The 13,848-nt window shown below is 39.3% G+C and overlaps 1 protein-coding gene across 7 annotated transcripts in view; it reads right to left on the bottom strand.

Annotated features, from left to right (window-relative positions):
• HEATR5A (HEAT repeat containing 5A) overlaps positions 1 to 13,848 on the bottom strand; it is a 99,177-nt gene that overhangs the window by 3,063 nt on the left and 82,266 nt on the right. For 6 of the 7 annotated variants that reach the window (XM_010847007.1, XM_010847002.1, XM_010847010.1 and 3 more), the window contains 6 exons: positions 13,515 to 13,763; positions 12,335 to 12,462; positions 10,694 to 10,841; positions 9,571 to 9,843; positions 7,598 to 7,822; positions 2,267 to 2,421 (listed from right to left, as the gene is read on the bottom strand). In XM_010847007.1, the coding sequence (XP_010845309.1) occupies positions 2,267 to 2,421; positions 7,598 to 7,822; positions 9,571 to 9,843; positions 10,694 to 10,841; positions 12,335 to 12,462; positions 13,515 to 13,763 (1,178 nt within the window). The remainder of the gene's footprint in view (positions 1 to 2,266; positions 2,422 to 7,597; positions 7,823 to 9,570; positions 9,844 to 10,693; positions 10,842 to 12,334; positions 12,463 to 13,514; positions 13,764 to 13,848) is intronic. The other variant, XM_010847009.1, reaches the window with a different exon arrangement.

Here is a 13,848-nt window from a genome sequence, read left to right as displayed (position 1 = left end):
CACCCCCAAACTTAAACTTATTTCTATTTTATCTTCAATTCTGGAGGTCTAAACACTAAATTCAAGCTTGCATGCTAAAAGTGGTTGTGACAGCTTGGAGTGGGAATAAAGTAGTTAATTTTTCTTTTTTTGACTAGTTTCTATTTTCCCCCTTTATATGTCTCTGTAATATATATATTAAAAAAAAAGAACTTTGAAAAATATTTTGGAGATTTTGGAAAACGTTTTAGATGAAGAATCACATATATCTGATGCAATGAAGGTGTTAGGGAACTGTGTCTAGACTGTATTAATTATATGTCACCATGTATCAGAGACACGACTTTGAGACTGCTACATAAAGCGCCTGTTAGGATAGAGGAAATAAACAGGACAGAAGAATAAAAGAATGCTCAAACTTCCGCACAATTGCACTCATCTCACATGCTAGTAAAGTAATGCTCAAAATTCTCCAAGCCAGGCTTCAGCAATACATGAACTGTGAACTTCCTGATGTTCAAGCTGGTTTTAGAAAAGGCAGAGGAACCACAGACCAAATTGCCAACATCCGCTGGATCGTGGAAAAAGCAAGAGTTCCAGAAAAACGTCTATTTCTGCTTTATTGACTATGCCAAAGCCTTTGACTGTGTGGATCACAATAAACTGTGCAAAATTCTGAAAGAGATGGGAATACCAGACCACCCTGACCTGCCTCTTGAGAAATCTGTATGCAGGTCAGGAAGCAACAGTTAGAACTGGACATGGAACAACAGACCGGTTCCAAATAGGAAAAGGAGTACGTCAAGGCTGTATACTGTCACCCTGCTTGTTTAACTTCTTTGCAGAGTACATCATGAGAAATGCTGGACTGGAAGAAACACAAGCTAGAATCAAGATTGCTGGGAGAAATATCAATAACCTCAGATATGCAGATGATACCACCCTTATGGCAGAAAGTGAAGAGGAACTCAAAAGCTTCTTGATGAAAGTGAAAGTAGAGAGTGAAAAAGTTGGCTTAAAGCTCAATATTCAGAAAACGAAGATCATGGCATCTGGTCCCATCACTTCATGGGAAATAGATGGGGAAACAGTGGAAACGGTGTCAGACTTTATTTTTCTGGGCTCCAAAATCACTGCAGATGGTGACTGCAGCCATGAAATTAAAAGATGTTTACTCCTTGGAAGGAAAGTTATGACCAACCCAGATAGCATATTGAAAAGCAGAGACACTACTTTGCCAACAAAGGCCTGTCTAGTCCAGGTTATGGTTTTTCCAGTGGTCATGTATGGATGTGAGTTGGACTGTGAAACAGGCTGAGCGCCAAAGAATTGATGCTTCTGAACTGTGGTGTTGGAGAAGACTTGAGAGTCCCTTGGACTGCAAGGAGATCCAACCAGTCCATTCTGAAGGAGATCAGCCCTGGGATTTCTTTGGTGGGAATGATGCTGAAACTGAAACTCCAGTACTTTGGCCACCTCATGCGAAGAGTTGACTCATTGGAAAAGACTCTAATGCTGGGAGGGATTGGGGGCAGGAGGAGAAGGGGACGACAGAGGATGAGATGGCTGGATGGCACTACTGACTCGATGGACGTGAGTCTCAGTGAACTCCGGAAGTTGGTGATGGACAGGGAGGCCTGGCGTGCTGTGATTCGTGGGGTCGCAAAGAGTCGGACACTACTGAGTGACTGAACTGAACTGATACATCATATATACAAATAATCCCTTATTTAATTCACTGTGATGATGTTTGAAAGATTTTTTTTTCTGAGAGAAAACCTGGTTCCTGAATTTTAGGAGTTTATTTGTGATCATGTGCTACAAACTTATTCTGTAGCACCTAAAAATATAGGAAATTAACCAAGTGAATAAAAGGATCAGAAAGGAATGGGATTAATTTGTATGTGCTGTTTTTGAAACTGGTCTCATTATTTTACAATCTTATACTGAAGGCATGTGCTAGAGTCTTCCTTTCCCTTCCCTTCTGAAGGAAAACCCACTAAAGTTCTAGGAATGTATCAATTTTAAGATGTCCTATTTAAAATTTAGTTGGTGGTATTTTTAATCTTTTTTTTAAATCTTTCTCTAACTACATTCTATCCTCAGGGCCAAAAAACAAGACCATTATTATTTGACTTTAACCTAAGAATATGAAATAATCCAAACCTAAAAATAAAAACTTCAGTCTGGTACTTTTTGTTGGAACCAACAAAATCACAAAGAAAAGTTTTTAAAAGCCTAAACATATTCCTATTATTATAAACATCTGTCTTCTAAGGACACTTACCATAGGATCTTTTATCTCAAGAGTGGCCTTAAATTTCTCAATACAGCGCTTCTGAAGGCATGGGATCGTAGTTACTTCTGGACTTGTAGACAAAATAAATACTGTGATAGCCGTAAGCAGACTGACTTCATCAAGTTCTTGGTGTGTTCCATCTACTAAGGAGAAGTAATCTATGAAAAACAGATCCTGATACTGTCATATTTTCTGTCTTATGTATCTGTGAAACTTTCTCCAGTTTGGTAGTAACGATTTCTTTTGGGCACCAGAGGGTTGCAGACAATAATAAATAGTGACTTACTAAGAATCCTGGCAAATGATATAGCTTCAAAATGCACATTTTAAGTAATTCTAGAGTCAAGAATTACGAAAGTAATTATAATCTTCACAAGTAAAGTGAAAGTGAAGTCACTCAGTTGTGTCCGACTCTTTGCGACCCCATGGACTGTAGCCCACCAGGCTCCTTCCATCCATGGAATTTTCTAGGCAAGAGTACTGGAGTGGGTCGCCATTTACTTCTCCAGGGGAATCTTCCTGACCCGGGGATTGAACCCGGGTCTCCCACATTGCAGGCAGATGCTTTACTCTCTGAGCCACCAGGGAATCCCTCACAAGTAAAGAGATCACTAAATACATATATATATTTACTAGATACATGCATTTATTGGTTGTGTGACCTTGGATATTTAACCCTGTCTTCACTTTTCTCATCTTGAAAATAGTACTTAAGTTTATAAGTTAAATGAGTTAATCCTCATATAGCATTCAGAATAGCATGTTGTACATAAATGCTCATAATAAATTAACTATTATTATTTTTATTGGGGAGAAATACAGAGTTGCTTGGACAATTGTCTTTTCTTTGCTAAGTTTAAAGTATTCATATTTTGATAATACATGTGTCAAATGAAAATAACTTAGCATTTTGTTACATATCCTATTTCTTAAGAGTATAGAAAAATGTGAAAATCTGTGTGTGTCACAATCATTTAAAGGAATTTTCTACTAGATGTAATTTACCTTCATTTTCCAAAGTCCTACTCTCATTAAATAATTTTAATAAACCTGCTGTGGAAAATCAATGTTATTTGAAAAGGCATGGCAAATTCAATTCATTAAATTGTGTAAGAATGGATTGCTACTTAGGAAGAAATCAGATATACATACTCTTTAACATTCACTCATCAAATACTGAAGAAACTTTTTATGTGCCAGCATTCTTTTTGGCTCTAGGAATACAATTTACAGAGAAGATGTACTATATGCCAGGAAGTAAATAAAGAAATTAATTTCAGCTAGTCACAAGGTCTATGGCAACCCGGAGTTGCTACACCGGGCAGTCAGAGGAAAGTTTGAGGAGATTAATACTTGAATTGACACTTGCAACACAGCAGCAATGAAGGCAAAATATTATAGATGGAAGGAGATATATTTATAAGAATAATCTGGATAATTTTAAGGTAAAATAGGTGCAAGGCCTATTAAAATTACGAAAGCATTATTACAAGCACTTTATATTTAATCCTCACAGTAACATCATGAGGAAGGTATTCCTCATTTCCCCCATTTTATGGACAAGAAACTGAGGAACAGAAATTCAGTAATTTGCTACAATCACACAGTTATTAGTGAGGTATTGAGTTTGATTCCAGAGAATATACTGGTACTTACACTGCCACAGTGTTTCCCATACAGCCAAGTTATTTTTAGTCATTTACAGTGACTTGAAACTACAAGAGCTAGTCTATGTAGTATAAAAATCTCTTTTTATTCCCCGTAAGTAATGTTCTCCTGGGTTCCTCTTCCCCTTTCTTCTAAAATTTCCTTATTCTGCCACTCATGCCCCAATTCCCTTATGTGCTTAGTCTCTCAGTCATGTCTGACTCTTTGCGACCCCATGGAGGGTAGCCCGCCAGGCTCTTCTGTCCATGGGATTCTCCAGGCAAGAATACTGGAGTGGGTTGCCACACCCTTCTCCAGGGGATTTTCCCCTCAAGGACTGAACCCAGGTCTTCCGCATTGCAGGCGGATTCTTTACCATCTGAGCCATCAGGGAAGCCCAAGAATACTAGAGTGGGTAGCCTATCCCTTCTCCAGGGGATCTTCCCGACGTAGGAATAGAAGTGGGGTCTCATGCAGTGCAGGCTGATTCTTATAAGCTGAGCTACCGGGGAAGCCCAATGTTCCTCTCTTTTACCTACAAAAAGATGCACGGTTCCCTTAACATTAGCTCTATGTGGTAAGGAATTGAGGCCTCTTGCTAACAGCCAGTGAGAGACTAAGGCCTCTTACCAACAGCCACAAGCCAGAAATGGGTTCTTTGGCTGTGACCCTGGCCATCATCTTAACAGTAACTTCATGAGACACCCTGAGACAGAACCACCCAGCTACACGGATCCCCGATTCCTAACCCTCTAACACTGTCAGATAACAAATGTTTGTTCTTTGAAGCCACTAAGTTTTGGAGCAATCTGTTATGTTGTAAATGTTTTCCCTAGCACGATCAGCCCCTTCCTAATTTCTTCTCACTAGCGAGTCCAAATCTTTCATGTCCTAACCTCATTCCCCGACAGACAACAGAAAACCATCTGTGTGCCTGTGCGTGGAGATGAAAGAGGCAAGCTCATCATACATAACTCACCCTAACAACCTACACTTATTACTTTCCATCCTTACCTCCTTGTCTTCATACTGGCAGAGATTCATCCTTCTAAATGCGCTGTGAATTTTTTTTTTCCCTTTCTGCCTAGAAAAGGGATGCTGCTTTCTTCCCTAACAGTTCCAACTCCAACCCTGTCTCCACCTTTTCTCCCCACTAGCAGGAACTCATGCTAGACCCTCATCTGAAAAAAACAAAAAAAACCCACCTTCCTTGACCCTGTATCTTCCTTCACTTTCTTGTCTTGTGGTCAAGAGGAGCCTGAACTTGATCCTTCCCCTCCTTCCTGCTCATTTGTGCCTAACTCTGTAAAGCATGATCTCCAGAGTGTAATTTACACTGCTGCCCAGTCTCTAGTCATTAGAACTCTTTTCCTTGGGTTCTGTTCCTGCATTATATTCAGAATCTCCTCCCATCTTGTCACATAAACCCAAGTTAGGTGATTTCAACCATCCCACAGGTGGCACTGACAACTCCTGAACACACGCTGTCTAAAACCATCTCTAGCCAGCCTTTCTTGAATCCCTGACCGCTTCACAGTTTGTTCCACTTGATTATCCTGTAGACATTTCAAAATCAACTCACTATCTTCCCCTGAAAACCCTCCCTTTGGTATTTCTGTTAAGAGCACCATGAATGCTCAAATCACCTTAACCTTTCAACTCCTATAGCAAACTACCAGTACATTTTGTTAATACTTGCTTAACATTTTAGTTTTCATTATCCCATTCCTCATATCCTTACTGCTACAATCTTGTCTCCAACAGTCTTGCTTTCTTCTCTGTGTTGCTGCTGAAGTGAGTCTTTAGAAACCCAAACCCTATCACTTCGATACTATTTTAAGAACATGCCTATTAAAGACAGTCCAAATCACCAATCATGCCAAACCTTTCATCATCTGACCCCACGTACCATCCAAATTCATCTCTTTACTCATTACCATTCACTACCTTCTTATTCTTTCCCCTCAAACCCACATTCACTCATTGCACTATTGCTGTCCCCAAATATACCGTACTATTTAAGTTTCCTGGTCTTATATCAAAATGTGTGAGAATACATTTCTATGATGTCTATGTGGAGAATGGAGAATACTTTCTTATCCTTTAGGAAACTCTCTTGAGAAATCTCTTCTGGTAGTTACAGAGAGGTACCACTGAGCTCCCCTCCATAGTGGGAGGTCCTGCCCAGCTGTGAGGAGCATGGTCAACTCCCTCAGGTTGACCTCAGCCCCAGAGTTGTCTTGACTGACATCACAGTCTTCAGGGGGCAGCCACATCTGAGCTGGAGTGCAAACCCTGTTGTCCTCTGAAAGGCAGTATTCAGAGGACCCCCGTAGGTGTGCTGAGTTCTGCTGGACACTCGTACTGCAGTATGACTACTTTTGCCTAACACTGCTTTCCCCACTGCCTTCAAAAATACTCGCTCGCCAAACTGCATCTCAGCATGCGCTTCCACAGAACCCTACTGTGACACTCTGCCTGGTTCACTCAAACAGAACCATTCTAATTTTTTGCCAGTTGTCTCTATTTCATTATACTAGAAATGCAGTGATAAGTAAGATACTACTGTTGCCTTCAGGAGCTTCTATGGTATTAATCACACCCAACGGCAATTTGTAGGTACTAGACTTCCCTAGTGGAGAAGGCAATGGCACCCCACTCCAGTACTCCTGCCTGGAAAATCCCATGGATGGAGGGGCCTGGTGGGCTGCAGTCCATGGGGTTGCTAAGAGTCGGACACAACTGAGCGACTTCACTTTGACTTTTCACTTTCATGCATTGGGGAAGGAAATGGCAACCCACTCCAGTGTTCTTGCCTGGAGAATCCCAGGGATGGGGGAGCCTGGTGGGCTGCCGTCTATGGGGTTGCACAGAGTCGGATACGACTGAAGTGACTTAGCAGACTTCCCTAGACTCCCAACTCTGCGCACAAAGTGTGTGGTCAATCAACTGCTGCATTCAACTGAAATCTTTTTACCATATGAAACAGAATATGGTGAACTATGACACTGATAAACAGAACAAAGAAGGCAGGGTTAATTGTAATATGTGTAAACACTTTTTACAATCACAATGACAATGTTGAAAATATATAACAATAACAGAGAAAAACTAATTTGAACAGATATTGAACATAATACTGGCTATCATTTACTGATATATGCCAAGTAAAAAGTGAAATAATTTTCATATATGTTACTGATCTAACAGTTTCCTGTAACACAGTCTCCTTATTTTGTTAATGAGAAAACTAAGGCTCAGAGAATTAGGCAGCATGTCTAGTCACTTAGCACTGGTGCTGGAGTAAGGATATAAACCAGATCAGTCTTGAATTATAATGTATATCTTATCCAGTTTTCAGTATACTGTGTGTATTAAAAAATTCTGACATGGATGACACCATATTTTAAAATTAACATATTATTACATTTGAATGTCTCTCACTGTCAACACACAGGCTTCTAGCCATTTTTTTGCGTTAACGTTAAAGATACTAAAATGAGACCACAGATACCTGCTACCTATGATACTTATCCTCTAAATATGTAGTGAACATGGTCTCCTCTAGATGAGACTGCCAAACACGATCAAGTAAACAGCTTATTCTCAAAAAACTGTCCATCTTGCTTTTTAAAACAAACTGCACAACTGCTTCCAAAGAGCCTGACTTACCTGGATCCCAACAGTCAAGAATCGTAGTTAAAGCACTACGGAGAAGGTCCGTCCAAGCAGTATGGCTCTTTTCTGCTCGGGCCATGGGAGAAGACAATATTCCTTTCAGAGCCTGTAGGGAAGCTGCAACCGTTGAAGACAGCTGGCCCCCAGGTAACTTCACGGCAGTTTCCCTGAGGACTCCAATTGTGAGGTACAGTATAGTAGGAAGGATTGAGATGCTTCCTATAAGACATTTTGAAAAACACTATTTCAGTCTGTATGTAGTTCCTCAAAAGAAATTACCAAATGAGTAAGGTTATGTCAAAGATTTCTAGCTTTTAAGATTATTTTTCATTAATGATTATAACAATTTTAATAACCTTAAGATTTTAAAGGTTGGATAAAATTTAGGTTCTAATTGGAGATGTTATTTAAATTATATCACAGTATCATTATCTTGTGCTGTGTGATTTTATTTGGTAGTTGACATTGAATTTATTTTTTTTTTAGTGTGGTAAAATATTTTTAACAAAAATTTACCACTTTAATCTTTTTTTTTTTATTTTTTTTTATTTGGCTGTGCTGGGTGTTAGTTGTGGCATGTGGGATCTAGTTCCCTGATCAGGGATCAAGCCCAGGCCACCTAATGGAGTCTTAGCCACTGGACCACCAGGAAAGTCCCACTTTGACCATTTTTAAGTGTATAGCTCAGTGGCATTAAGTACATGCACTACCACTATGCATTTGGGGGATTTATTTTATATTAAGCCTTGCAATTTGCAGTGAGTTAGTACAAAAAATTAAAAGTTTCCATGGCTACTAAGTAGTTAAAAAGTCGCTTTGTTTAAAAGGAAAGGGAAGAGAGACTAAAGTTAAAACGGTCAATTAAGTTTTCCCAGGGGCTATCCACAAAACTCATGTAGTGTATTTTTGCCCTTAATCCTTTGCTAGTCACTTTTTCTGCATTCTTGGTATAAGGCAGGTGTGAGAATAAGGAATACAAGGTTTTAAGTCAAACTGAAGCTTGAAGTTACATTAAGCTTATAATATATATTATATGAGACTTACGAAGACTTATATGCTGTCTGCATATAAGTCTGTCAAGTCACATCTAAGCAGAAATATGCTTACCAATTAAGTATCTATTACGTACTGAGTCCTTATTATGTGCTAGGGTACTAGAGGGTAAACATTTAGCTGGAAGTAAGACATATGTCTGTGTATATATATATATATATATATGTATATTTATCTTCTCTATATAATAATAGATTACATATAATGCCTCTATATATAACAAAAAAACCTATGTATATACATATGGAAGCTGTACACACACACACACACAAAAAAACAAAACTCAGTATGAGAGTTTTTAGGGAAGCTTTCACGGATGAAGCAGGGCTGGAGTTGAATTTCAAAGGAAGGCAGAATTTTAAAAAGGAGAGAAGGGGTGGTGTCATTTCAGATCAAGTAACACCACTGGCAATAGCACAGAACGGGGCTAAGCATGGAACCTCCTAGGTTTATGGTTCACACAGAAGGTATCAGGAGGCAGCTGTACTCAGCAGAGCCCTGTGGAGAGCCTTAGAGACTACACTAAAAGTATGGACTTGATTCCAAACAGAACTGGATATGATGAGAAGCTTCTATCAAAACTGAGGCAGGGAAAATCCATTAGATACTGTATACCAAAAGACGCCCCAGAGAGATTAATTGCCATCAACTGGCTTAAAATATTTCTTAAAAAAAAAAACCCACCATTGAAGAGCATTATTTTTCTAGAGTACATGCTGTCCCTATATTTACTTTCATCCTTTTAGTAAAATAAATTACTATATCATTAATCGTAAAGGATTAAAGACAATACCCAAATCTTTGGGTCACCATTTGTTTAATGAAAAAAAGATTAGCAACCATTATCTCCATTACCTATTAAAACCATTTCTCTCCTTTCAGGTCAAGTAAAGCCATCACATACCACAACATACCTTCAGGAGAGCACACTGCAGGAAGTTCAGAGAGGATAACTAACGCGGCTGAAACCAACCTACTTCCATCTTCTGACAGCATCTGTGGCTTTGCTGCTTTGACTCCTGGGCTACCTGTCAATTTAGGATTTAGCCCTGGGAGCTGCCTAACTAGAATGCACACACACAGCTCCAATGTTGCAAAGACCAAAGACTTCCCAGGCACAAGTCCTCCTGTGTCCTTTCCCTCTCCAAATTCTGGCAAGGTTTCCTTTTCAGCAGCTCCATCATCAACTGGAAAACAAAAAGACCAGTGTTGAATAAATACTTCACGTTTGCTTTGCTTCTGTTGTAGGTAACACATTTAAATGGGTCAAGCCTTGGGTCTTAAAGAATGAAAGAGAAAGCAGTTATGGAGGTAAAAGGAGTTGTTGTCTTTACTTGGACTTCTTACTGTAGTGGATCAAAAGAAATCCTCGGGGACCTTCTCAGCCTTGCATATTGTCTGGTTAACTCCATGCAGTTAAGATGTGAACCTGAAAGCTAGAGCTCCAGCACTGACTTTACCACCGTAAGCAGTGGCTGGGCAGAAAGATACGGACTGAGGTCTCTGTCTTTATGAAACTGCCATCTCAGCCCAGGACTGCCAACCTCTGGAGATCTTGTAGATGAGAGAATAAGTCCTTGTGTTTTAAATCTACTGTCGTTCTGGGTTTTGTTATATGTAGTCAAACGTAATCTTAAATGATATACTCACCAATACCAAATCAGACTTATAAATGAGCAATTTAATCACTATATAAAACTAAGTCAGTAAAAAAAATTGTCAGTGATTCTTTACCTGTACACTGGTAAACACTTTTAAGTACTCAATCCATATAAGGGATTTTTTTTTTTCCTTTCAGGGCTGTTAAAATTCTAATTCTCCCAAGGAAAAATACTTTAACTACTAACAATACCCAAGGTAACACGTAGAGACGACTGAGAGACTTTAAAGCCATAACTAGAGATGTTTCATTTGTATTATACACAACAGATTCTCAGGATGACATAGACACATAAATACTTAAAAAAGCTTTTTTTTTTTTTAAAAAAAAGGTAATGATGCTGTATGATTAATTTGGCATTGTGGTTTAATATTCACCTTCTGCACTTCGTCTTTTCTCCTTCACATGTTCTTGAGCCGCACAGATAATCTGCCTGACCACTTCAAGAGAAGCCAGTTGAATGGAAGGTGATTCTCGAGTCAAAATTACTCGATGTAGTACATTCAACAACTCAATACCCAAGTCCTATGACCGAAAACAGGTGAGACCATTTTGAAAATTATATGCTTGAAAAATCATAAAGTGTCAGGGCAATAAAGTTATGTAATACTTGCTCCACTTTAAACCATCTCCAGGTTGATTTCTGTCCAATCTTGTAGGAGATGGCACTATGACAAAAGATCATTTTCACACAGTTCCTCAACTGAGATAACAAACAAGGAAATTTCTATAACAAGATAAAAAAACATGGCTCAAAGTATACAAGGACTGCCAGATTCAAGATAAAAAGATTCCCAGAGATATATTAAAGTTTTCTAATACTTACAAATGGTGGCAAAAATGACATTAACAGTGTGTAAGTTATTAAGCATAGAATGAATATCACTCAAAAGAAAATACACTAGAAGAATACTACTTAACTTTCCCCCTGTTCTATTGGTCACTCTGGTGGCTTTCTTTCATCTTCGAAAATAAGTGCAAAATACTCATTATAATACTTGTTTTAACATACAGAATTAACAAGCACAAAAAGTTTAAAACTTATCCATGTGCAATTCAAGTCAGGCAGGAGCCTGATTCATACTTTAAACCTAATAAACGATAGTGGTAATAAATAACAGTCTATACAGAAAGGAAATTACACCATTTATTTTTCTTAACATCCAAAAGTCAATTTAATATACAATTCAATATACTGGTAATACCGGCTTCCCTGGGGGCTCAGTGGTAAAGAACCTGCCTGCCAGTGCAGGAGCTGCAGGTTCCGTCCCTGGGTCAGGAAGATCCCCTACAGAAGGAAACGGCAACCCACTCCAGTATTCTTGTCTGGGAAATTCCATGAACAGGGGACCGTGGTGGGCTGCAATCCTTGGGGTCACAAAGAGCCAGACACAACTTAGCAAATAAGTATTCACACATATGGTGATACATGATGCTAAGAGTGCCTGCCCAATGCACTGTTGCTCTTGGGAAGGCAGTTAAAGGAAGTGCTGTACACTGTAGAGTGATCCTTCAAATCATGGTCACAACTGGGTCTGGTATTAGTGTCTGACTCCACCTATAGGCTAGGCAGTTGTCTCTTAAAAGACCTTGATGGAGCACTGCACACCTGACAGTGAACATGCACCAAGAGGATTCTCTCCTGGGGAAATGGGGCATAAGACACAGATGCATATGAGGAGCGAGTGCAGCGAAGCGGCAAGAGGCAAGGATAGCACAAGACAGAACCTTCCCATCACGCAGCAAGTTCGCCCGAAGAGCTGCTACACAGAGCGCTGGGCTGGTGGCAGCAAAAGTAAGTGTGGCAGGAGCAGAGACAGAAAGCGGCAGACAGAGGCGTGACTGCTCCCGAGTCAGCACGGCTGCTGCCGGCTCTTCAGTTCGGAGCTCAGCTATGCAGTGCTTCAGTTTCCTTTTTACTTCTCTGTGTTCACCCACTGTTCACTATAGAAACCCGAACACATTTCTGTTGCTGTGCCTTGGAATCTAGAGAAGCCTGACAAGCAACAAGAAATCACCTGATCACTGCCAATTTTAGATCTTGGCCAAGGAACATCGAGAAGGGCCTGTAACGCGTGTAAACAGGCAGTAATGCTTTCCATGGTTGCATCTGAACGTAAGGAACATAGAAACTTCACACTAATTCCTGTAGAAAGTAGAGAAAGAGAACAGGGCTTCTTTAGAGTCTTGGTTTCTGACGTTAAAGAATTTTCTATTTTGATAAGATACACAAATAAACTTAGCACAGAAGCAATGCAAATAAATCACCATGAATTTAAGACTAAACAATTAAGTGGTAAGGCAATCTCTTAACAGTTTTTATCAACATGTACACAAATAATAATCTCAACTAGGCTTGTGCACTACTGCAAAAATTATAATAAAACTGTGCCAGAACTTAACATGTAGAGTTTCATAATTTTATTCTGACTAAAATTTATTGAGTGATTGCCATGTATCAGGCATTGTACTTTATATCATTTCACTCTCACAGTATCTCAGGAAGTAGGTACTATTATTCCCACTCCTTTTGAGCACATAAAGCTTAAATAGTTCACTAAATGTCTGTTACAATGAGGCACACCAAGAATTTGAACTAAGGTAATTAAACAGCACAGTTTATGCCCTGCCAGTCTTTATTACATAAAAGTTTGTTTTTAAAAAGCTCTCAAGGCAAACAGAAACAAAATTTTAATATACCCAAGGATATAGCAAGTCTGATCATGTTTGGCTTCAGGAGGAATAACAGAAGCTCTATGAACCAGAAACCTTAGCAGTTAATTACTGACCTTTATAACCCTCACATTTCAGTTAGTAACTTATTTATAGGTAATCTAACAGGTTGCTTCCTCAGAACAAGGTAAGTGTGAAAAACATTTAATCTAGAAACTCAAGGCATCTAGAAAGATACCTCATTTTAAAAATGAAGTTCTAAGAAAGCCAAAAAATGGTTAAACTTCATAAATTTAAAAATCTCATTTATCTTTGACCTTAAATGTTAATGCAGTTCTGAACCTGTGAATATACCTTCTTGAACCTTGTAATTCTTGAAAATGGGGAGGGAGGGGTAGATGACTCAGTATACTGTTATTGCCTAATAAAGAATGAAGTTAACAGCCACAAGAGCTGACAGGTAAGAAAGCACAATCCATGAAAAACTCTGTATGGCTGGCAGCGGGTAAAAAGTGTTTTACTGACCTAAAATAAGATGGAATCTCTCAGTGTAGACATCCTCAGGGGACTTTACTGTAGGTCCAGAGGATGAGCCCTGGCACATGGAAGTTGGTGTCACAGGCCTTGAGAGATTAGGGGCTCCCTCATCTGGGTCAGCAACGACAAAGCCTGTGCTTGTAAGCCACAGTGCTGTGGCATGCAAGATAAGCGCCCAGGAGTTGTAGTAATGCAGTTTTGCATTTTCACTAGTCTCTGCTGTGTAGAAAGCACCACCTACAAAAAAGGGAAAGCAAACAGTTTCAGGAGGAATAAATGAAGAGATGTGTTCACACTCCATTTTCCCTTTTATCTGTTACAA

The sequence above is a fragment of the Bison bison genome, unplaced genomic scaffold (assembly GCF_000754665.1).
Source record: "Bison bison bison isolate TAMUID 2011002044 unplaced genomic scaffold, Bison_UMD1.0 scf7180017864242, whole genome shotgun sequence".
Classification (NCBI taxonomy): domain Eukaryota; kingdom Metazoa; phylum Chordata; class Mammalia; order Artiodactyla; family Bovidae; genus Bison; species Bison bison.
Note: the sequence above shows the minus strand (reverse complement) of the source record. Positions and strands in the feature narration are given on the sequence as shown.